The sequence below is a fragment of the Xiphophorus couchianus genome, chromosome 21 (assembly GCF_001444195.1).
Source record: "Xiphophorus couchianus chromosome 21, X_couchianus-1.0, whole genome shotgun sequence".
Classification (NCBI taxonomy): Eukaryota; Metazoa; Chordata; class Actinopteri; order Cyprinodontiformes; family Poeciliidae; genus Xiphophorus; species Xiphophorus couchianus.
The window spans coordinates 2,194,494-2,217,518 of record NC_040248.1 but is presented as its reverse complement, the minus strand read 5'-3'; the positions used below and the strand labels follow the sequence as shown (position 1 = coordinate 2,217,518).

The window sequence follows — 23,025 nt, the reverse complement described above, 5'->3', positions numbered from 1 at the left end:
CATCAAATCATAAATCATGTGGAAACGTTTCGGTGCAGAAGGTCCAGATGTTTTATTTTTACAGCTGAAGAGGAAAATAAAGCAGAAAAACGTTCAGTTCTTTGACTGTTTGGGCTCAGAACCAAAACCGCCTGCAGGATCACCTGATCCAGAGCTGCAGCCCCACAAAACGAACCGAACTGATGGACCAACTGTGCGCACAACGCGACACGCTAATAATAAAGACAGCAAACCAAAGCTACTCGTGTGAGGAGGAGGTCGCTGATTCCACAGGACGTGAAGCTTCATTTCTCCTCTTTTGACCAGATTTCTGTTTAACTCTCCTGCTGCAGGAAAAGGTCAGCAGGTCAGTTCCAGAAACCACAAATAAAAAAAGGGTCTGATGTGGAAATCTAATCATAATTATTAAAATTAAAAAATAACTTGAAATATCTATTCTGTCTCTAAAAAGAGAAAAAAAAATCCACTTTTCACAAGTTTTGATTACTGAGCTAATGGCTAAACAGAAGCATTTATATTGATTTAAAATAATTTCAGAACATAAATATTTAATAATATTTCATCTGAAATCAGATTTTTTCAAACATTAACTTGACAAAGCTTCAGTAATCGTCGTTAAGTGAAAAACAATAAAAAGAAACAGAAAGAGACTTTCTATTAACAGTTTTTAGAAAAGGTAAAGGTCCAGATGTTTACAGTTTTTATATTTTTATACATTTATGTCTAATATGATGCAGATAAAAACATTATAAACAGTGAGTCGATTTTATGATGAAGAATATCATTTTTATTCAGTTATTTAAATTCAAAAGAGCCATAAGCCTGAAAAATCATATAAAAATATAAAACCTGGCTGTAATAACGTTCTTTGTTTTTCCTCCAGGATTTTCAGTCGGTTTCTCTCTGATTGACATGTGGTTCGGTCTGCAGGATGGACTGGGCCCGGGTCAGAGCATGGTGGTTTCGGTCTGCAGGATGGACTGGGCCCGGGTCAGAGCATGGTGGTTTTGGTCTGCAGGATGGACTGGGCCCGGGTCAGAGCATGGTGGTTTCGGTCTGCAGGATGGACTGGGCCCGGGTCAGAGCATGGTGGTTTCGGTCTGCAGGATGGACTGGGCCCGGGTCAGAGCATGGTGGTTTCGGTCTGCAGGATGGACTGGGCCCGGGTCAGAGCATGGTGGTTTCGGTCTGCAGGATGGACTGGGCCCGGGTCAGAGCATGGTGGTTTTGGTCTGCAGGATGGACTGGGCCCGGGTCAGAGCATGGTGGTTTCGGTCTGCAGGATGGACTGGGCCCGGGTGTTTCTGGGAAACTGAGTGCTGTTGAGGTTTGCTGACAAGCGGCGGAGCCTGTAGTCCTGCAACACGCAGCGATTCGTGGATAAACTCCTCCATGTTCTCCGCAACTCAGTCTGAACCTGCGGAGGAGAGGAGGAGGAGAGCTGACTGACTGACTGACTGACTGACTGACTGACTGACTGAAGCGTTTCCAGAGACGGATGTGGGCAGGAAGTCTCACCTCGCTGTTGAGGAAGCAGTAGAGGACGGCGACGATGAGGCCCTGAAACACAAAGGACAATGAAGGAAATCTGCAGCGATAAATCGGTGAATCCGTAGTTCATTTTCTTTTCTGTTTTCTGCTCCTGATGTCCAGCTGAACAGTCAACAGTTAAAACAAAATTCATAAATTGTTGAGGGGAGGGGAGGGGAGGGGCCTTGGACCCTCAAAGGTTCTGAGGGTCCAAACGTTTCCTGACCTGGAAGGAGCCGAGGCCGAGGTCGAAGAAGATCTTGATCTGCTTCAGCGTTTCATCGTCTGGCTCCATCAGGTAGAAGAAAACTACGTAGTTTACTCCGAACAGAGGGATCAGCAGCAGGGTGGACTTGGCCAGCCGCCTGGACAGTGGGTCAAAAACAAGGAACTACAACAGGAACTACAGCAGGAACTACAACAGAAACTACAGCAGGAACTACAATATGAACTACAACAGTAACTACAGCAGGAACTACAACACAAACTACGTACAGGAACAATTCCCACACTGACAGGACAAACTTAAAACAATCAAATCAAGCTGAGTTAACGATGATTTTTTACAGTACCTGTACTGTGATTGGTCGTTTCCTCCGACGTCGGAGCTGCGTAGTTTCTGCACCAGGATCCGAATGATGCTGATGAACAGCAGGAAGTTTATCTTCAGGAGAAACAGAGCAGACACAGACGGAGCTTTTATTACATAAATCAGTTATTTTTATAGTGTAAAAAATAAGTAAATACAGTTTTTAAGAGAACAAAAGCAGACATTTATATAGTGCAAGAGGAGCGCTAACAGAAAATACGTTTCAACCAGGTAAAGGTGTCTAAAAACCTTTAAAAATGAAAAATAACTAAATCTCACAATGATGGACGCCATGATGGGCCAGTTGATCAGCCGGTCAGGAACTGGGTTGTCGTTGATCTCCCAGCATCTGGCAACAAATACGAACCGTTTTCAGAGACTCAAATGTTCCCTGAAGTTTCATCAAACTTATTTCACCAGGTTTTCACCTGGCGGTCCAAACTCACCTGGTGTCCTCCAGGTTGATCCGGCTGACGATCCAGGCCACGGTGAAGACAGAAGGGATTCCTGAGAGAGAGAGAGAGAGAGAGAGAGAGAGAGAGAGAGAGAGAGAGCGCGGTTCTGTTCAGGTTCTGCTAGATGGAGAACATCTCACCGAGGCGCGTTCAGGAAGCTCAGCGTTTAACAGCGGCGGTGACGCGAGTTTTGATAGATGGTGGAAGAAAAGAGCAGCGGAAAAGAAAACAGTTTGAACAGAAACGGTTGTGAAACCAGCTGAGGGTCACTGAGCTGCTGGTTCTGCAGTTCATCTCTGAGGAGAGAAAACATTCAGAACTTCAGATCCAGACGTGAACTCAAACACGGCGCCGAGGCTCTTCAGGGCCGATCCAAAGTGATTTCCTCCCTCTGCATTTAAAACTCGGCAGGATTTAGATGGAATTTATTCAGAAAATATTTAACACCAATAAATAAATACAACTTTTGAGAGGAACTTGCAGTCGGGTTCAAAATATGATGAATATGTTTAAAAAGCTGCGTAAAAATCCTAAAATTTGCATAAGAGAATCTATTTTGGAACCAATAAAAGAAGCGTGGTGGTTTATTCTTTCTGTTGAGTAAACCACAGAAAAACTCGACACACTAAAATATTACCTAGCAGTTTTGATTACACTTTAAATAAGACAAAACTTGAAACCAACTTCTCTGCAAAATACAGGAGATCAGTCAATAAGACAATAATTCCTTAATGATGATGAAAAAGTTCTAGTTCCAGTTACAACATGGGAAAAAGTCTTGTTAGAACTGAAATAATCTGCCTTTTTCAGAAACATTTATTAAAACAAAGCTCCTATTTCTCACTTCTAAGTTAGTTGTGTCTTATTTAAAGTGCACCGAGATATTTCCACCATAAACTAGACTAAAATACTTGGTTAGTTTTTGCAGTGTAGATCTTCTCTGATCACCCTCGACTAAATGAAGCGGACAGTTGAGCCGGTGCGGTGCAGCGGGACGGAGGGACGTCCGGCTCACCCCAACCAATCAGCATGCAGACGGAGAGGCGGACGCAGCAGGTCCGGATGACCAGCAGCAGCATGTGCAGGTACAGACCCTCCACCAGCAGCCAGAAGAAGTTCGCCATGACGAAATAGTTGAAGAAAACCAGGCTGGCCTTACAACCCACCTGGAACAGAAATCAGGATGTGGTAAAAAAACTGAATGTTTGAACTATATCGTCACAGGCAGGCAAGAAACATTTATCTCCTTTTTTATTTTCAGTTTTTTACCTTCAATGCAAATTATCTGCTTTGTTAAACATCCCACCATAAAAACTGTTAAACTATTCAGCAGGTTATTTGTGTTGCACAACAATGCTCTCACTTCCGCCAAAACCTACGCTACTTATGCTAAGCTAAGCTAAAATACTTTAAGCTAAACCAAAAAGACGAAACGGTTGACGACAGCCCGTCCTCCATGTTGGATCACCTGAACAGAAAACACCTGATAAACACATCAAACTCGTCTGTAGCAGCCAATAGGCATCGTTTATGTTCACTTTGCTTTGCTAGATGTGTGAAAATATGCCACAGATTAACAATGAGGCATATTTTGGCTAATGCTACATGTAGCGACTCATCGTAAAGATACCTGGAAGGATATTAGGTAAAAACCTGAATGTTGAGCCAAAAAACTTACAGACTTTTAACAAACATTCAATAAAACAACAATGCAGCACTTGGTGCGAATGTGTCAAATAAAGAGAAAAGCACAGCAAGAAAAAATGGTTTGTTTCTCTGCTTCTATCCTGATTAAATATTTATAATAATAGGATTTGATCAAATAAGCTAACGTAGTTTCTGCAGAGCCTGACAAATTATTTTTACTCAATTAATCACCAGAATAATTGATTTCTAACATTTTGTCAGATGAAAACAGATTTATAATCGTCTTCTAGATGTAGTAAAGAGCAAAAACTGGACAGAAAGTTGATGAAAAGAAGCCAAAGATCAACTTCAGAAAAACTTTCAGAAAACTTGAAGAACGATTTAAAGGACCAAACAAAGTCCGGCTGCTGGGAGGGAAACTTTAAAGAACTGAATCGAGACTTTCAGAGAACTACTTCCAGCACACTGGGGAAAATGAAACCTAAGCGTGTTTTCTATGTTTTATCTGTGTAGTTTCCGGAAAACAGACAGAAAACAGTTTTCTGTCTGTTTTGTGTTTTCTGTGTTTTTTCCGACTGTTTTCCGAGTGTTTTCTGTCTGTTTCTCATTTGTTTTCTGTGTGTTTTCCGAGTGTTTTCTGTCTGTTTCTCATTTGTTTTCTGTGTGTTTCTCATTTGTTTTCTGTGTGTTTTCCGAGTGTTTTCTGTCTGTTTCTCATTTGTTTTCTGTGTGTTTCTCATTTGTTTTCTGTGTGTTTTCCGAGTGTTTTCTGTCTGTTTCTCATTTGTTTTCTGTGTGTTTCTCATTTGTTTTCTGTGTGTTTTCCGAGTGTTTTCTGTCTGTTTCTCATTTGTTTTCTGTGTGTTTTCCGAGTGTTTTCTGTGTGTGGCGCCACCAGAGACAGCTGTGTGCTGCAGTCGGTGCTCTGGTCCTCTGAGAAGAGCAGCGTGTCTTTGATCAGCACGGCCACGGCTCGCAGCATGAAGGACACAAACAGGTTCAGATGGATGTAGTTCCTCATGCAGTGGAGCCTCCTGCACACACACACACACACACACACCCACACACACACACACACACGGAGCGTCAGGAGGAGTGTTTACAGGGAGAGTCGACCCGGTGGGTGACGTGTTGTCCAAACAGCAGCTGGAGTTCCTCCTGACCGAGTCACACACACCAACAGCGAGCTGCTATCGACTCGCTGGAAAACGAACCAATCCGGGTTTAACGAGCTTCTGCTGTTAATTGGTTCATCTTATCTCCACAGAGAAACCGGTCAGGGAGGAAACGCTGAGGCTCCCATATGCTGGACCGTCGTCATAAATGTCTCTCCACACTATAAATAAAACCTCTTAAGAAGATAAATGCAGATTTAGTCAACTGGACAGCGACCTAACAATTTATAAACTCTCTCTTTTTACAGGATTTTCCCAGAAATGTTTCAGATTCCAAAAATCTTTTTATGTTTAGACAAGCGGAAAAGAAATCTAACATAAACTTTATGTTTTTGCTGCATAAAAACGCTGCATGGGTCAACACAGCATCTTTTAGATCAATTAAACATCGAGATGTGTGTTGATCCTTACAAACGTCTACATTTATGATCAGAAAAATAATTTAAACACATAAGAATCATCAAGTTAAAAGAAGGGCCAAAAAAAGTTTCTTTTAACTATTTAAAAATAACTAAGCTGACAATATTTTAAACAAAGTAGTCAGATTTAGAAATATGTAAATTATTCTAGATTCAAAACTTAAGAAGTTTCTGCAGGTTTGCTTTATTAAAAGTAATTTTCCAGATTTTCTAAGTTTCAGTTGGGAAAAAGAGAGCAATTTAATCACTTCTGATCAATAAAATCAGGATTTAGGTCACACTTTGTTTGAAAATGTTTGCTGTATTTAGTCAAATAATTAAAATCAGATGAGAGCAGCAAAGGAAAGTTTGGTTTGGAGTGAAAACCACTGAGAAAATCTGACTTTATCTGTCATTGTTTTACCCTAATTATAAATAGAAAGTCTCTGTTTATTAAATGTGTATCATTGTTGAAGTGAAGAAGTCAGGGGCCACACACAGTCAGCGAGGGGCCACAAATGGCCCCAGGCCACACTTTGGACACCCCTGAACTAGACCAAAATACTTGGTAAACTGAAAATGTCCAGCATTTCTTCATTAATATTATCAGAATTTATCAGAAAGTTTTAAGCAACATAAGGCTGAATGAACTGCAGGTCGTGATGGAACATCTGCTGGAAGGCAGACGACCAGACCGTGAGAACCGCTGCGTTCAGAACCGACCCGATTCTCACCCCGAAAACATTCATCTGGTTATGTAACAAAACAATCCGATTAAACTGGCACTGAGCTGCAGAAGAAAAATGTTCTCGACAGGCTGCTGGTCTAAAATATCTGACTTCCAGCTTTTATTTGAGTTTTTATGAACAGTGGATGTGCTGCAGACTCAGAGTGTTTAACGTAAATGTGACGCTTTGCTGCGATTTGGGAGCGCTGTACCTGAAGGAGCAGATGATGGCGGTGCTGGTGATCAGAGCGACGAGCGACAGGCTGTGACCCAGAGTGGACAGGATCTGGACCACTCTGTAGAAGACCAGCTGCGCCGCAACACACAGACATCACTTTATGGAGCATTGAATGAGAAACAATGAGGCCGTTCATCAAAGCCGATCATAAAACATGAGGCGCAGCTGGGCTGGCCTCCGTGAAACCGCATTATGTTTCATAAACACAATGAAAATGGATTATGAGACACAAACCGAGGCCGGCGCTGCTGTTTATAAAAAACATTCTTTTGTTCAAATAAATCTCGTCTGAGTGCAAAAATGTTTATGAGAAAAGACACAAATTCAACCAAATATTTGTGAAGACTGAAGAAGAAATAGGCGGCTTCACAAAAAGCTGAACAACGTTTTCACTGAAGCAGCTTAAAGTCCTACAGGCTTTAAAAAATAAAAAAAAACTTTCTCTGGTTTTAAATAAGATGTGAAACAGACGAATGTTTCCCTCCTCAAGACAGGAAAGACAACAAAACATGGCACATGGTAAGACAACTGGTGATTTGGAAAGAAAATGACTCATTTCCAAACGATCAGTCAGTTAATATTTAAAAATTACAAGAACCTAAATGACAATAATTCATATAAGTAAAGAAAATGTTTCCAAATTAGTTTCTTTCAATACAAAACTTCTGAAACTGTAACAGAAACTGCAGGTGTTTGTCTGTATCTGGTGAATCTTTGGTTAAAACGTGTTTGTTTTTCATTCAGTGGGTAGAAAATACAGAAATATTCCTCAAGTAAGAGCAGAAAAGTAGAGAGTGTCGCATTATTCGTCCTCTGGCGACGCTAAAGGAGAAAACTTCACTCTAAGACTCCAAACTGTTTTAAAACGCTGTAATTTAAGTAAACAAATCCTCAATATTAATTAAAAACATACTACTTCCACTTTTATTTCACTTAAAGATTTTTCCTGATGTTTTAAGTGAAACCAGTATTTTTATATCAGTGATAAAGACTCAAAATAAGCTCCTTTATCTTGTTAGGTGAGTTTTGGTTTATTTCAGTTGTACTCAGATATTAGAAACCAGATAAAAAATATTTTTGTGTTTTTCCACCTGACTGAGGTGAAAACCTCTCCCAGATGCATTTAAACTCTTGAAATCAAGAGTTTTAAACTCTGAAGTGATTCATAACTTGTGTCTCCAACGGGAGGAGGCTCTTTCAGAATAAGAGCGGGGTTCTGCTCCGTCTCAGCGAGTTCTGCGCCTGGCGTTCATCGCTCTCTGGTCAGCTGTAAACAACATTCCCCACGGCTGACAATTACCTCCACACACACACACACACACACACACACACACACACACACACACACACCACCAAAACACACTCAACATATAGTGTAAAAATAGCTGCATGCATGTCTGCCTCTGTGACCGAAACCCTGAACACGACGCGGAGCAGAGCAATGGAGACCTGGAGACTCGTAGAGTCTGAACTCGTTCCCATGAAGATGGATTCCAGTGGGAGATCCAGACGAAGCGAGTTGGATATTTACAGCGACATTCCTCATTTTCTTAAATATTTCCTTATTTGGAAACTCGCAGCTCTTCTCTGCTCTTTGTCTCAACTATTCAACTCGTTTCTGCTCAAATATTCTCAAATCAAAAACTGTTTTGCTTTCTTACAGCCCACATCGCCTTCATGCTTCGCTCGGCTTAATTGCCGTTTACAGTTGAAACCAGATATTTACATGAACTGAGTGAAAAGTCAAGTCAAAGTTTATTGATTTACAATTTGCAGCAACCTCAGCAAACCAAAGAAGTTAAATGATAAAACAAGATATACAATTAATTTAAACGATGATAAAATTGAAAGGAAAATACCAAAAACAACAATACAAATAAAAAACCTTGAATAAATTAAGTACTGTTGCTTTTATTTTAGCCATCTTGTGATAAAAGACAAACATTTTTCTTGTACTGTCTGAAGTTAAATCAGACCAAACTTTTCTTTTTTTAGTTTTGTTAAGATAACAAAATTTATTTCTATTTGCTAAATAACAGAAAACTTGGCGAGAAAATGTTTTTTTTGGAAATTTTTTTTGTAGCTTTCCTCAAATTCCAAAGTTGGCATGAATTTGGTCAGAGTCCAGATAAATAAATGTCTTTTAAAACGTCTGATTGGTGTTCAAATCTATTGGGTTTCCTGCCACATTTTCATTTAGTTGCTCTTTAAATTTGTTTTGGAGAATAACCGCTGTGAAGAAAATCTAAATAAAACACATGCAAAGCCTTTTACAGCTGCAACTTTGCAGAGTTTGGTTTGACTTTGCGTCACTTAAGAAGCTTCTTTGACAGAAAAGTTGAATTTACTGCAGAAAATCCAAACGTTTTGCTTTTTCTGCTCTTTTTCACACACCGGTTCATGTAACCACTACAGATTTGTGTCTGAAAACATTTAGTGTGCAACTAGGACTTGAACAAAAGCTTTAGCAGACTCTTTTGTTAAATTCTGTTTAAACCAGCAGACGTCCCTGCAGGCTGTGGCTCTCTGAGGATCAAGCCTCGGTAGATTACGTTAACAGCACCGGAGTGTAAACTCACACAGCAAACCGTCCAGGCCAGTCGAAACGCGTCTTAAATGACCTCAGAGGTTTGGACCAAAGTTCTGCGATCTAACCGATAAATCCTGCAGAGTGTCTGAAGCCTGAAGCGTCTCTAACAGCTTTATGACTTCACTTCCTCCAGCGTCTCTCTGTTCGCTGCACATAATCAAACCCAAACTGGCAGAAACGATCAAACTGATGAGCTGTTGGTTCTGAGCTAAACTGTCTCTTTATTTTCATCTCAAACACGTAGATATTAAATTAAAATTTCAAGTTTCACTGAAATAATTTGCAAAATGAGCCATTTTCTCCTGTTTTACTCTTAAATTAATGTCCTTCCTCTTGATCTCCTGAAGGTTCAGTTCCTGTTTTAAACGCAGATTAAGGATTAGCAGCCGTGACGGAGCTACGTGGGTTTCATGAGACGTGGTGTCGAAAGATGTGCAGGAACAAATCTGATCCACGCTGACCGCAGCTCGGACTGACGGGACTTAATGGATCTGCTGACTCGGAGCGTGATACCGCAGGGCACGGTCCGAGGTTCTGCAGAGTCCAGCCGTCTCACGCAGAACCGCAAACTAACTCTGCAGGCCGGCCGTTACGCTTCAGATCAATTCTCCAGCTCAGAATATCCTCAAACTGTTTCGTTTTCTGTTTAGCTTTTTACTCAAGTTGATGCTGCTGACCAACCAGCAGGGAGTTTTGTTTCTCTAACGCAGAACGTGGTTAAAGCCAAACTGAACTTATTGACAAAAACAGCAGAAAATGCAAGTTTTTTCTATAGGAAGAACAGTTTTTTTCCAGCCGTATCAGAATGACAGTATTTTGCGAAACTGTAATTGAAACACTTTTTTTCGCATCATGTGATCAACAACCAGATGTTACTACTGGCAGAAACAAAGAAGAAGATGACAGGAAGTGGTTGCAGGATGATGGACTTATCATGTAAACAAACGTATTCATGTGTGACTTTATTTGTTTCTTATTTAAAGGAAACATCTTAACTGTGTTTTGGAAACTCGCTGAATCCTGATGAAGGAATCACAGCTGCTGTGGAGGAGCTGAGGCTCCATTCTGCTTCACTTCTCTGACTTTTCCAGACATTTGTTTCTGCACAGCTTTCTTCCAGATGTGGAGAAGATAAGAAACAGCAATAAAAACCTTTTAATCACGTTTAAAAAACTAAAGCCAGTTCTAAAGCACAACATGAAGGAGGATGTGCGTTTGTATGGAGACAATAAAGATTCTGGCTTTCTGCGTTAACCGCTTGTTTAAAGCTATAAAGCAACAGAATCCTGGAATGCAGTAAGTAATAACTGGAAGGTCCGAGTTGAGCTGCATGGCATCGGACTGGAGGCCTCCGTGTTAAAAAACGGGGTTCACTCAGGCTGCGACTGGAACCGCAGACGACACGGAGAAAAGGTCAAGAACGGACCAGAAACGCGCAGGATGAAACCTGCAGCAGCGTCACTCCACTGTTAATCCTCCAGAGTCAGGCGGAGGCGGCAAACTGCAGGACCTGCGTCAGGTTAGCAGGCAGAAACGAATCCAGATGGACCCAAACGGACCGAGACGGAGGCAGACGAGGTCGGATTAGGAAGCAGAGCGCCTCGACCGCGAACTGAACCCCTCAACTGGGAGGTAAAGCCAGCGTCTCGCCACAAACCACCTGATTAATAACCTGAGATCCAACCAGAGCAATCCTAGGAATCCTGAACCCACATGACCTCTGACCTCTGCATCCTGACACTCCAGCAAGTCACCAAAGTCTTACCACAACAATTTACCAGATTAATCTGGAGTAGTGAAGCGTACGTGACGTCATGCCCTCCTGAACTCCGCCATGATGGACGTCAAAACAACCAATCCGCTCCTGTGAAAACGCAGACATCTGGTAGCCTGATATCAGGCTGATTTAGTTGATTTCACTTTATAAATGAATGACTATACGGTGCTGCGCGGCACAAACAGACAAGGATAGAAACCAAACTTGTCATTTTATTGTATAAGTTTTAATGAGGAAAGATGCGGCGGTGATAACAGCAGCGGTCGGTGTAAACACTGATCTGCAGCCAACACTTTTTACCAGGTAAGAAGATTAATGTTCATATATTTTATAAGTAAGTATGATTAGAAAGGTTTCAAACAGTACATTATGGAGAAGGTACATGCCTAACTGTTAGTAATCATGGAGACAATCCCGTAGCCTAGCAGGTACTGAAAGAACTGCTCAGCATCGGGTATTTTGTAGGTTTTTAATGCGGCTCCGGTGTAAATGGAAGGACCGTTTATGACACTGTGATATAAATTATGTGGTGTGAATTCAGGGAAAGTCGGTAATTAGATCAACACGTCAGAAGGCAGGAGGTTCGGGTCGGTTTCTAGGCTACCCAGCGATACCTGTGAGCTCCAACCAGGTGTGTTACGTTCACAGACAAATTAGCTCGACTCGAACAAGAGGAAGAAGCCATGAATAAACCGACAACAACTGGAAAACATTTTCAGTCGCTCCGTTCTTATCCAGTCTTTCACTTCTGACGTCCAGCAAAAACAGAAACATGGCTCATCAAAGAAAAGCAACTAAGGAACACAGAAATTAACAAAACCCAAAACCGACTCAAACGACCAAAGATGCTGACAGTTATTGGTTCGCAAACCCTGAATCTATTGATCCAGTTTGAAGTAAAGAGACTGAAACCACTGAGCAACAGAAGTTCAAACATCAGGAGTCAACAATTAGCAACTGGCAGCTATGAGTTTCAAACTAACATCCTGTAAAAAACACAAAAAAACTCAAATTAGTCCAGGAAGAACATTAAAGTCAGTAACCATCGGGTGAAAGGTCACAGAGACGCTGTTTGTGTTTCAGTCCCTGCAGCCTAATTCACAGAAAACTCTGATTTATCCGTAAAAACTGTTCCACGCTAACCTACAGTAGGACTGGTGACTTGTTTTGGACTGCAGGGGTTTTTACCAGCAACCTGTTACAGAACTGAGTTAATTCAGCTGAATAAATAAAAACATGACGAATTTCCCACAGTTTGGTAGAAACTAAGAGTTTTACTCCAGCAATGTGACTCTGAAAGAGCTGTTAGCTGAAAACCAAATCCCATGTCATGTTTCTTAAAAATGTGAGTTTTATGCACTGTTAATCATCTGGAGGCAGTTTTATCAGGTCTGGCACTTTTTCCACTTTCCTCTGGACTGAGATAAATAGCAGCTGCAGTTCAGAGGAAAACTTTAGAAAGTCACTGAAGCTGACTTCAGTCTGGTGTTTTAGAAAAGAAAACATGACAAATAACTAAAATCTGTAAAACAAACTTCCTGTGAGAACTCGTCAGGGACGTTTCCTTACATAATCTGTAAAGAGTTAACGTTTCTGCAGAGAAAAGCTTGATATGAAACCAAGCACAAACTCTCAGAACCCTGATTAGACAATCAGAACCCAAACAGAGCAGTTTTCAGGTCAACAGAGAGCATCAGAGCTGCTGCAGGAACGCCGCCGCTCAACCGCGCAGCTGCAGGGCGTGGAGCAGATTCCGGGTTTTGAACGCACCTCGTTGGGTTCGTCACTGATGTCCGATGAGCAGGCGGAGCCGATGTCGGGATAAACCGACGACCAGCCGTTCTCTGTGCAGTTCCTGTTTAGGTTACCTGACAGAAACAGAAACAGTTCAGTCTTTTACACTGTAAAACATTTCAGCCGCATTGAGTTGTGTCTACTATCTTCTACTCCTTAAGTCAAATAAATTTAGCGAGTTTTAGATTTTTAACATAAATGTGAGACAAGCTTACTACTAAAGTTGTGTTGACTTTTTATTACTTTTGTCAAACCTTCAAGAGTTGAATAAACTGGAGTTTTTAGGTTAGCACTTAAAAAAACTGAAAAAGGTAAAAGACAGGAGTGGGAACTATTTCCCAGAGTGCTTAGCGGCATGTTTTTGTAGCTCCTTGATTTCCTGCGATTATATAAGTATTTTCTTTCCATCGGTATCTTCAGTCTTTCTTTTGAAAGTTTTATAAATTACTGTTTTTAAACACAATCCTTCGGTAAGCTAATTGTAGCGCCGTAGCGTCACTTATTTACATGCAGTACCCTGCGGGCCACTAGGGGCCGCCGGCGGACCAAAGTTTGAGAAAGACTGCTCCATGTGGATTAGAAAAGCTTTAATTTGAAATGTAATCTTGTATTTTTAAATGATTGCTGCACCGTGACAACAGAGCAGTTCCTATAAATCATTAGGAGAATAATTGCGTCTGTCCTCCAGCGTCCAGCAGGGCGGGGACATTTTGGAGCCACAGCTGCTGCTGTGAATGCTGCTGATGACTCCATGTTTCATCACTTCAGCAGCTGACCTGGAGCCTCCTGCTGCTGCAGCATGGAGGCGGATGAACCACCCAGAGATAACGACACTTACCCCGACCAAAAACAAGCTGAGAGGGAAAAAACGCAGCAGAAAACAGGATTTTAATGAACAAATCAGAGAAAAAGATCCAGAAATAAAAGTATAAAACCACAGAAACAAAGAAATGTTATAACTAACACAGCTAACCAACCTGATGGAGGAAGGAGACTGAATCCTTAATCTAGATGATAAATTGTTAATTTTGCCACCAGATCTATGGAGGACTCAAAATGCCAAAATCAACAACAAATAAAAAGATTTAGAAAAGAAAAACAATAATCATTTAAATTATGTTGCAACAAATTTCTCTTTATGTATTTATCTATTTTTGCTATAATTTTGTAAAGTATTACGCAGACTAATCACTCCAAAACTTCTTCTTATTTTACTGATGTCTCCAAAAGAAAGGACACAGCAGCCCTGTCACAATAAGTCAATAAATCAATTAATCACATGATAAATTAAATCAAACTCAATAGTTTCCATTGGGTTACTTATCATTTTTCTGTTTTCTCTCTTTTTACCAAAAACTGGATGATAAAAGTTTCCAGTCTGCTGATTTGGTATCAACTAGGATCATTTTGCTTTATTTGTCGTTTCAGTTTTGTTTTTGTTTTTTGAATATTTAAAATATCTTCCAGTTCCAGTTAAATGTTTGTTAGAATTTCAAGTTTATGGATCTTTGAGAATGTTTTCTTACATTATTGTCATTATGTTGCTTAAAAATGTTGTCAAAACTACAATATTATCTTTTATTGCGATAATGTTTGGAACAATTTATTGTCTATTAATATTTCTTATGGTGACATCATCACTTTGCATCAGAATGCAGGAAACGCTGCGAAGAATCATCTGCAAATTAAATTCACATCAAAATTATTTATTAATCCCAAACGGAATATTAAACGTTGTTGCAACTTCCATATCAGAGAATGACAGGAAGTCCGGACTCTAAACGTACATTTTATTTTGCTAATAAAAACATTTGACCGTAAAAAGTAACTTTGCAACCTGGTGGGTCCATTTCAATAAGTCAGAAAACCACCAAAAAAGTCAAACTCATGAGATTCCTGACGCAGAAAGCGAGAGCGTGTTCAGGAGGCTGAGATTTCATCAGAAAGTAAAGTTTCAAGTTTCCCAAAGTCGGGATAATCATAATCTCGGTTCCCTAATCTCATTACCGGATTAGGATCCTCAGAAATGTTTGTGCAGAAAGAGAAAAGGCTCGGAGGTCGGAGCGAACGTTCAAACTATGAGCTCCTCATCCGTCCTGACAGATTTCTGATCCTCATGAAGATTTTCTCCTCCTTATCAAAACATCTTCCTGACATTTCAGCCATTTTCATTCACAACGTTTATTTATTATCACCAGGTTTTCATGCAATTTTAATCATAATTTAGATTATAGTCCAACTCTATTGTTATCAATATAACTGGCAGGAAAACTGTTTCTGTTTGTTATTTGATTCAACAGGAATCCAGATCATGACTTTTTTTTTTTACCAAAGTTTAATTTTCATATCTGTTTGTTTTGTCTTTTAATCCAGATTTTTTTTCTGTCCATCTGAAGTAAAATCAGGTCTGTTAGAATCAACAAAATAATTTTTATTTGCTAAATTGAACAGTTTGACTGCAACTTTAAATATTTGGACTTATTATAGCATATCTGATGCCTCATTAGAGAAAGTTTTTTATTTTTTATTTAGTGGAGTTTGGTTCTAAAAAAAGCAACATTTTTTTATATTTGTGGAAAACAACTTCTTAAGCTTGGAGGGAAAATGTTTATTTTTCGTTTATTTTTAAGAAACATCTGAAGAGACAATATTCCTTCATCTAAAAACAAATCAAAACTTTTATTATTTAGTTTGAATAATAAATTTCTCTTTTACCAATTAACTAGGATTATATTGTAAATTATGTAAATGACTGTATGATTGGATTTATTCTTAAACGACACCGAGACAATATTTAAATAAACTGAAACCAGTTTAAAAAAACTTTCCAGATGTTTTAGTGGTTTCCTGTTTGAACTTTACGTCCGTAGATTAGACGGGTCGGATCTGATCGTTTTGAAGAGCAGCTTCAGATTTCGGCTGAACATCTGATATAACTGTGTATCAGATTATAACCTAGAATAAAATAATGATATTTTATTTTCCCACCGACGGCAGAGATGTTTGTTTTATTCTGGAAGCTCTTACAGGTTTTTCCTTTAACTTCTAGAAGCGTTTTCTGAGAAAGACGAATGAAGAAAGGAGGAAGTGTGTGTATGTGTATGTGTGTGTGTGTCTCACCATTTTTACCAAACAGAAGCAGAAAGGGGGAGGGGCACGGGAGGGTCAGCACTTCCCCGACAGCGGCGCTGTGCCAACAAGAAACATTGTTCCACTCGCCTTCACATCCTGCAGAGAGACACCCCCCCCCCGCCCACCCACACACACACACACACACACACACACACACACAAAACACACAAAGTGAGAGCTGCAGGTCTGAGCTTCCTGTTTATCTGAGCTACTGGTTTCAGACTCTCATCAGCCATAAATCGAGGAACATGAAAGTTTTCCGGCACTCGGGAATGTTTAGACACTCAGAGAATGAAAACCTCTTGTGATGTCATCGAACTCTGATTTAAGAAGCTGCAATAAATACCTGGAAACACGAAGCTTTTCATACTACAGCTGCTTCTTCTGTGCTTTTTTTAGATCTGCTTCTCTTTAGAAAATATTTAACTACTTACAGGTTCAGAAACGTCATGTTTACACTTTTGAAATTTACCAGAGTTTTATTAGTTATTAAAGCAGATTAAATGTATAAAATGAAGTTTCATAAAACTGATCCATCATGATGTAATTAAAGTTTAAATAAAATGGTTCCTATTACTGAGCCCAGAGGATCACCGTTATTTTCCTCTGTTGTCTTTATACTCTTTTGTTTCTCATTTACAGCACAGTTTATATAATTTAGTTTTTTAACTTAAAAAAGTTAAATAAAAAATAAGATTCTGTTCTCACCAGTCATTATTCCAGATGAATAAACGACTCAGATTTAATCTGAACAGTGTGGATTATCTCTCGACTGTGTGACACTTGCAGAATTAAAATCTGGCCTCAGGTTTCACAGAAATCCTTCGCATCAGTTTGACCTTTTGCGTTCGACACGTTTCTGAGAGAAAAACGAAGCGTTGCTCAATCAGCTGAGGCAACATTTTATTATCAGTCAAACTCCAGAAAGGTTTGAGCAGACCAGTGCTGGGGGAATGAGCCTTTTGCTTGTTTGTTTTTTTAATCTAATCCATATTCACACAAAAAGACAGATAGTCAAACTTTAAATCTTAAATCTCAGGACTTATTCTCAAGGCTGAGGTGAAGTTCAGGACAAAGGAGACATTTAGTCCACTCTGTGAAAATGTTGCTTCATTCATTCATTTCTGCAGCTCTCTCATGATCCCACCACTGCATTTTGATTAGTTTGAAGTCTAGACTTTGACTAGGCCATTGCAACACATTCTCATTTGCAGCCATTCTGCTGCAGATTTGCTGCTGTGTTTGAGTTTATTGTCCTGTTGACCCAGTTTGGGCCAAACCTTTGACCTCATGGTCCAGTTCATGACTGCGGAACAAGCCCCGGTCATTACTCCTCCCCCACTGTGCTCAGCTGTTGTGATTGTATGATTTTATTCCCTAAATAGTCTAGAAATGAACTTCTATTCCCAGACTGATGGGCAGCAACAACTCTTTCTTTAAATCGTTGCTCATCTTCAACAGTTTAGAGGAAAATGTTCAACAGGAAAGTCTGAACTCCAAGACTGTCCTTGGAGAAAAGTGGATGGATAAGAGGGGACACTTTCCCAGAAGAGCTCTGAACAAAAACACATGAAGAGTTTCGGATTTCAAGTTTCTTTAATGTTCCTGTGGTCTAAAGAGACGGGATTGTTTGGACCCGGCAGGTTTTTTCCTCTGTGTGCGCAGTCTGATCGGGTCGCACTGACCCTGCATGCGCTTTAACGAGGTTTTTTGTGTGTGTGGTTCCAGGAACTGACGATCTGACGGGACAAACCCCCCTAACCTTAGCAGGGTTAAGGGACTTCAGATTTACTCCTACACATCATTTAAGACATTTTTACTAAGCTGTTTCTTCAAACTAATATTATTGTGACATTTTCTTTTATATTTTTCACAAATTACAAATATTTTATCTGTCAACATGTTACATTTTACTAGTTTTATCTTTAATTCACCCTCACACTATTATAGGATATATTTTATATCTGTGTAATATAAAGAAAAGAAAGAATTACTTTTTTTTTTTTTAAGGCTTCTTGATTGAATTCTTTGTTTTATTTCCTTTTTTAGCAAGTAATTAACCGTCTGCGGACTTTGTAAATCCACTTTAATAAATCTATAACATTTCAGTCATCTAAATAATAAAAATGTTACTTTTATGTTTGAATTCATGTCCTACTTGCTTCCTTATCTGGATATTTTGTTTTGTTTTTAACACAGTTGAAAAGTGCCTTTGTTGTTTGTTTAATAGAAACAAAGTTTATGTTTCTCCGTTAGTCTGCTCTGGGAGGTGTGAGGGAAGGTGTGAATTAGAAAAGATAAAAGATGCATTTCCTTTTTATTAATAAATCACAAATATCTTAAGTGTTGAGACAGCAATCAGCACATCCTCCTCCTCATTTAAACCAGGAAAACTAATTTCAGTTCATGTTTTCGGGTGTTTTAGTGGTTTTTGTTGGATTTTTTTCAGCTGAAGCAGTTTTACCTTCAGCGCTTGGCGTCTGCTGCTGTAGTTGTGTCTGACACTCTCCTCTGGCTCGCTCCATCTCCCAGTACAGCCAGCAGTAGGGAAACCTCCCATTAACCTGTCAGGGCGAGGAGGAAATAAACATAACGGACATTAACACAAACGTTAACAAACCTGCCGTCTGTTGAATTCATGCTTCATCTCTCTGGAGGAAAGTTCATGTTTGTGAAACTTGTTGACCTCTGGCTGCTTTCTGCAGCTCAGGGAGGAAAGTTAAGATGAACGGGAGCTTAAAAAATCCTGTGAGCTCATTCTGGTTTTATTTAACACTCCGAGAAGCTGCACTACAAAAACACTAAACCTTACCAAGCATTTTAGGTTTCCAGTACAAACATCTTAGTACACTTGAAATAAGATAAAACTATCTCAGCAGTAACTTTTCAGTAAAATATAGAAGCTTGTTATAAGTCAATAATTTCTTAATATTAATAAAAAAATGCGAGCTGTATATAAGAGAAATAATCTGCCATTGGAATAAGAGATTTTCCCCAATTATTTCACTGATAACTAGAACTTTTTCATCAATATTCAGAAATTATTGACTTAAAACAAACTCCTGTCTGGTTGAAAAGTTACTTGTAAGTTACTTTGGTTGTATTTTGAGAAATTTGCACGAGAAAGTAGAACAAAAATACTTGGTAATATTTTGTGTTAACGCTTTGAGTCTATCTACTTCCATGGCCCCAAAATGTAGGACAACATGAAAAAAGCCTTTTTTAGTTTTATTTACAGTTCAGACATCACCAAGTTTGTCTTTAACAGCGGCCATTTTGTCTTCCCACCTCCCCTGTGTAGTCCGCTATAATCACACTTTAGTCAGTTTGTTAGAAAGAATAAAATAGTGAACTGTGGTTCGCCTACTAACCTCGGTCTCTGTTCGGTTGAAGTGAACTCTGGTTCGGTTTGAAAGTATAGGTGACCAAACGGACGGGAGACGCTCCAAAAGCAGGAAGTGGACTACATAGCAGGGCATTCTGGGAAATACAACCGCGCTAGCCTAGCGCTAGAAGGAGAAATGGCTAGTATTTTTTTTAGCCAGAAATCCTACAGCCGCTAAAATCTTTACATTTCATGAACAAGGAAGCTGCGCTCATTGTCTTATTCGGAGGTTTTTCGTGTTGTTTCCTTGTTGGTGCAGCGCCCCCACAGGCGAGGGGGGGAAAGGTTTTCCAAAAGGTTTGGTTCATTTAACGCAGTGCAGAGTGAAAGAAATCCACAGCAGCTGAAAATGTAACTTGGTTCCAAATTGAACCTAGTCTTTAGTCAAAGTCTAATATGGAACTACTTTAGAGAAAAATACCTTCAGTTCCATAAAAAGACTGGATTGGAGAGTCGGGTGTGTCGCCTATCTTGAGTTTTTGCGTGGTTTGAAGAATCCATGCTCCAGATGCTTTATCACATGTTGCTGCCCAACCTCACCATATTTCAGGCTGCAGATAAGTGGCTGCCACCTCGTTGTTTAACGTCTGTGTGTTTCCTGGTAGGGCTGATGTAACCAAGGATACGCTCTCAAACACGGCGTACACAAACGGCAGAGCTTACAGTACGGATGAAGGGAAAAACTCCAACAGAGCGAGTTCACACACCAAATCCGACTCCATTGATGTAGTGAGTGTGTGTAAGTGCTGGGAGGTCTGTTTACACTGAGATATACTGCCAACATGTCAGCGCTGTCGGCCCACTTACAACGCACATATTTCCTCTGCTTTCCTCACTTCCTGCTGGGAATGTTAATGCTTTGAACCAACCTGCCACCTTAACGTGTTAGGAAATATTCTTCATATCTGCGTTTTCCATGTTTTGCAGCTCATATTCCTGCCGCACTGCAAAACACAAAATCTTAACACATCTTTGGTCTAGTTTCTAGTGTAAATATGTTAGTCCACTTGAAATGAGGCAAAACTCGCTTATAAATATTTTTTGGAAACCCAGAAAATCTCCAAAAGTCAAACGTTTTTTCTTTTGAAACTCAGGAATTTCCTAGTTTTTTTTTTTGTTTGTTTGTTTTTCAAGAAAATTTGTAAAATTAATCTCAAAATGTCCGAATTTTTTCTAGCTATTTTTTTTTTACTTTCAAGCTCAGAAATTTTAATTTGTTTTCTTAAAAATGTATTTGATTAATGTCAAAATTTCTGACATTTTTCTAGCAAAATTTTCACTTTTCAAGCTCAGAAAATTACAATTTTTACTAGAAAATTTTTGAGATTTATCTCAAGATTTCAGAGCTTTTGGCGGAAATGTACTCTTGCTTTTCTTTGTTTCCTACCTGCAATGGCCCTAATTCACCGTCGTAGTTTTGAGATAGTTTTCCTTAAACATCAACATTTTTCAAGTTGCCTTCTTTCTGTCCTTCTTTACGTGACGACAAAAATTTTGTTTATTGTGCAAGTAAATATGCTGCCATGTGGATTTTAACGGATTTAAAGCTGTGATGTTGGAGAATAACAACAAAAATGTTATTTTAATGAGCATTAATAATACATCCCTCTTTCTTCATTTTTTGATCTGTAACTTGCAAAGCAACTTTATCTATTTCTCTTGAGGAGTTTAATGTTTCTGGATGAATAATGAACCACAAAATGAAGACATTTCCCGTCGGCAGACTCTTCTTCTGCAGAAAGACGAATCAGAAGAAAACATGGCAGCGATCTGACCGTAACTCTCATCAAACATCGAGTCTTTGCTGTTTCTAAGACGTTTAAACTTCGCAGATTTCATCGCTGCAGAGACGACGCATCAGCGGCAATAAAATGATTAGATTCGATTTGCAAAGTGATGCTCTGGGATTTTGAAAAGCTTTATAAGCTAATGCATCAAACATGAGCGAAATACCTGCTCACACTGAAAAAACTTACTAAATCTTACAAAGAATTTGTATTTAGTTTCTACTGCAAATATATTTTTACACTTGAAACAAGACAAAACTAATGTACAAGTCAGTTTTCAGCAAGAAATAGGACTTTGTTTTAAGTCAATAATCCTTCATTTTAATGAATAAGAACTAGTTCTGCTGGCAGATTATTTCACTAAAAACAAAACATTTTCCCAGGTCACAAGTGAAATAATCTGCTAGTGGAACTGGTGCTTTTGTTTTATTTATTTTTTTAGCAAAATTAAGGAAACTAGACAAAAATATTTGGTAAGAATTTGTGTTTTTGAGGTGTAAATCTTAACCTGTCACATAATCTGTGTCCTGAGTGGATTTCTGGACGGCTGACATTCACCTTGGATACTGAAGCAAAAAGCCACTTAAAAAGTCAACTGTTAAATCCAAACCCTGGAAGGAACAAATCAGGTTTTCAGTTTCCAGATTTAAGCCAAAACAAAAACTTAAAATGTTCCTCAGGCAGCCAGAAAGTGAATCTGCTCGTATTTTTTAGCAAAATGCAGCAGAGCCAAAAGTGTCAAAAAAATAAAGGTGCTGGTTTATCAGTAATGCGTTGCCTTGGCTGGAAGCGTCTCACAAAGAGGAAGAAGATTCACAATTGACATAAAAAATGTAGAGGAATCCCAAATAAACCATGTCTCAGACAGAATACACTGCAAAAACACAATATTACCAAGTAATTTTGTTCTAGTTTTTAGTGCAAATATCTTAATTCACTTGAAATAAGACAAAACTATCTTACAAATAACCTTTCAGCAAGATATGAGCTTGTTTTGAGTCAATAATTCTTTAATATTGATTAAAGTACTTGTACCATTAGCAGATAATTTAACTTATGCAACATTTTTCTGACGTTATACCAGAGGAAGTAAAACTTTTCATCAATATTAAGGAGTTATTGACCTAAAACAAGATGGTATATTTTACTGAAAAGTTTCTTATTTCAAGTTTACTTAGAAAATACGTGGTAAGATGTATTTATGATGTATTTATGAAAGAAAATGAAAAACAATTGGAGAAACTGATGGAATGAATAAGTTTCAGTTGGATTTACAGACCGACGTTCAGGCTGAGTGAGGACTGACCGTGTGGATGAGGGAGACGCCGAGCAGCAGCAGAGCGAGGCGCTGCGTAAAGAACATGGTCGCATCTCATCCACCTGCAGTTCACCTGGCTGCTGTCATCCTGAGCGGGAAACACGTCCGAACCGAACCGAACCGAACCGACCCGCAGGCTGACAGGTGAGAGAAAGCCGCTCCTGAATCCCGGTCCTCACCTTTACGCGCGGTTCGGACCAGGTCGCTTTTCTGTTCACCAGCGCCTCAGATGTGCAGACCGAACCGAACCGAGCCGGGAGAGTTTATTAAATCGTGGAAAAGTTCGGCTGAATGTGCATAAAGTCCCGAAGAGGCGTAACTCTGCGGTTCTGCTGGTTCCGGTTCACCTTCTGCATTTAAAGCGCGTCGCCGACAAATGGACCCCGCTGGGCCCCTGGACCAGAGAGGACCCAAAGTCAGAGCAATAAAGTCCGACAGCGCCCTCATGTGGCGCCTTCTGCTAGCAGCAGATCTGTTTTAAAT

The 23,025-nt window shown here is 39.5% G+C and overlaps 1 protein-coding gene across 2 annotated transcripts; it reads right to left on the bottom strand.

Moving 5' to 3' along the window:
• Positions 1–616: 616 nt before the first annotated feature.
• On the bottom strand, positions 617–22,930 carry LOC114136751 (vasoactive intestinal polypeptide receptor 2-like). Of its 2 annotated transcripts, none has more exons than XM_028004992.1 (13): positions 19,859–20,006; positions 18,517–18,616; positions 16,041–16,148; positions 12,897–12,994; positions 6,734–6,831; positions 5,117–5,255; positions 3,590–3,740; positions 2,566–2,626; positions 2,399–2,468; positions 2,103–2,194; positions 1,757–1,895; positions 1,519–1,560; positions 617–1,417 (listed from the first exon to the last, which is right to left on the bottom strand). In XM_028004992.1, exons 1-13 carry the CDS (start codon positions 19,868–19,870, stop codon positions 1,256–1,258), a joined length of 1,272 nt encoding a protein of 423 aa, XP_027860793.1. In that variant the 5' UTR covers positions 19,871–20,006; the 3' UTR covers positions 617–1,255. The 2 variants fall into 2 exon arrangements, with proteins under 2 accessions (XP_027860793.1, XP_027860792.1); XM_028004991.1 differs by lacking the exon at positions 19,859–20,006 and adding an exon at positions 22,531–22,930 and having other exon boundaries at positions 620–1,417.
• Positions 22,931–23,025: the final 95 nt, after the last annotated feature.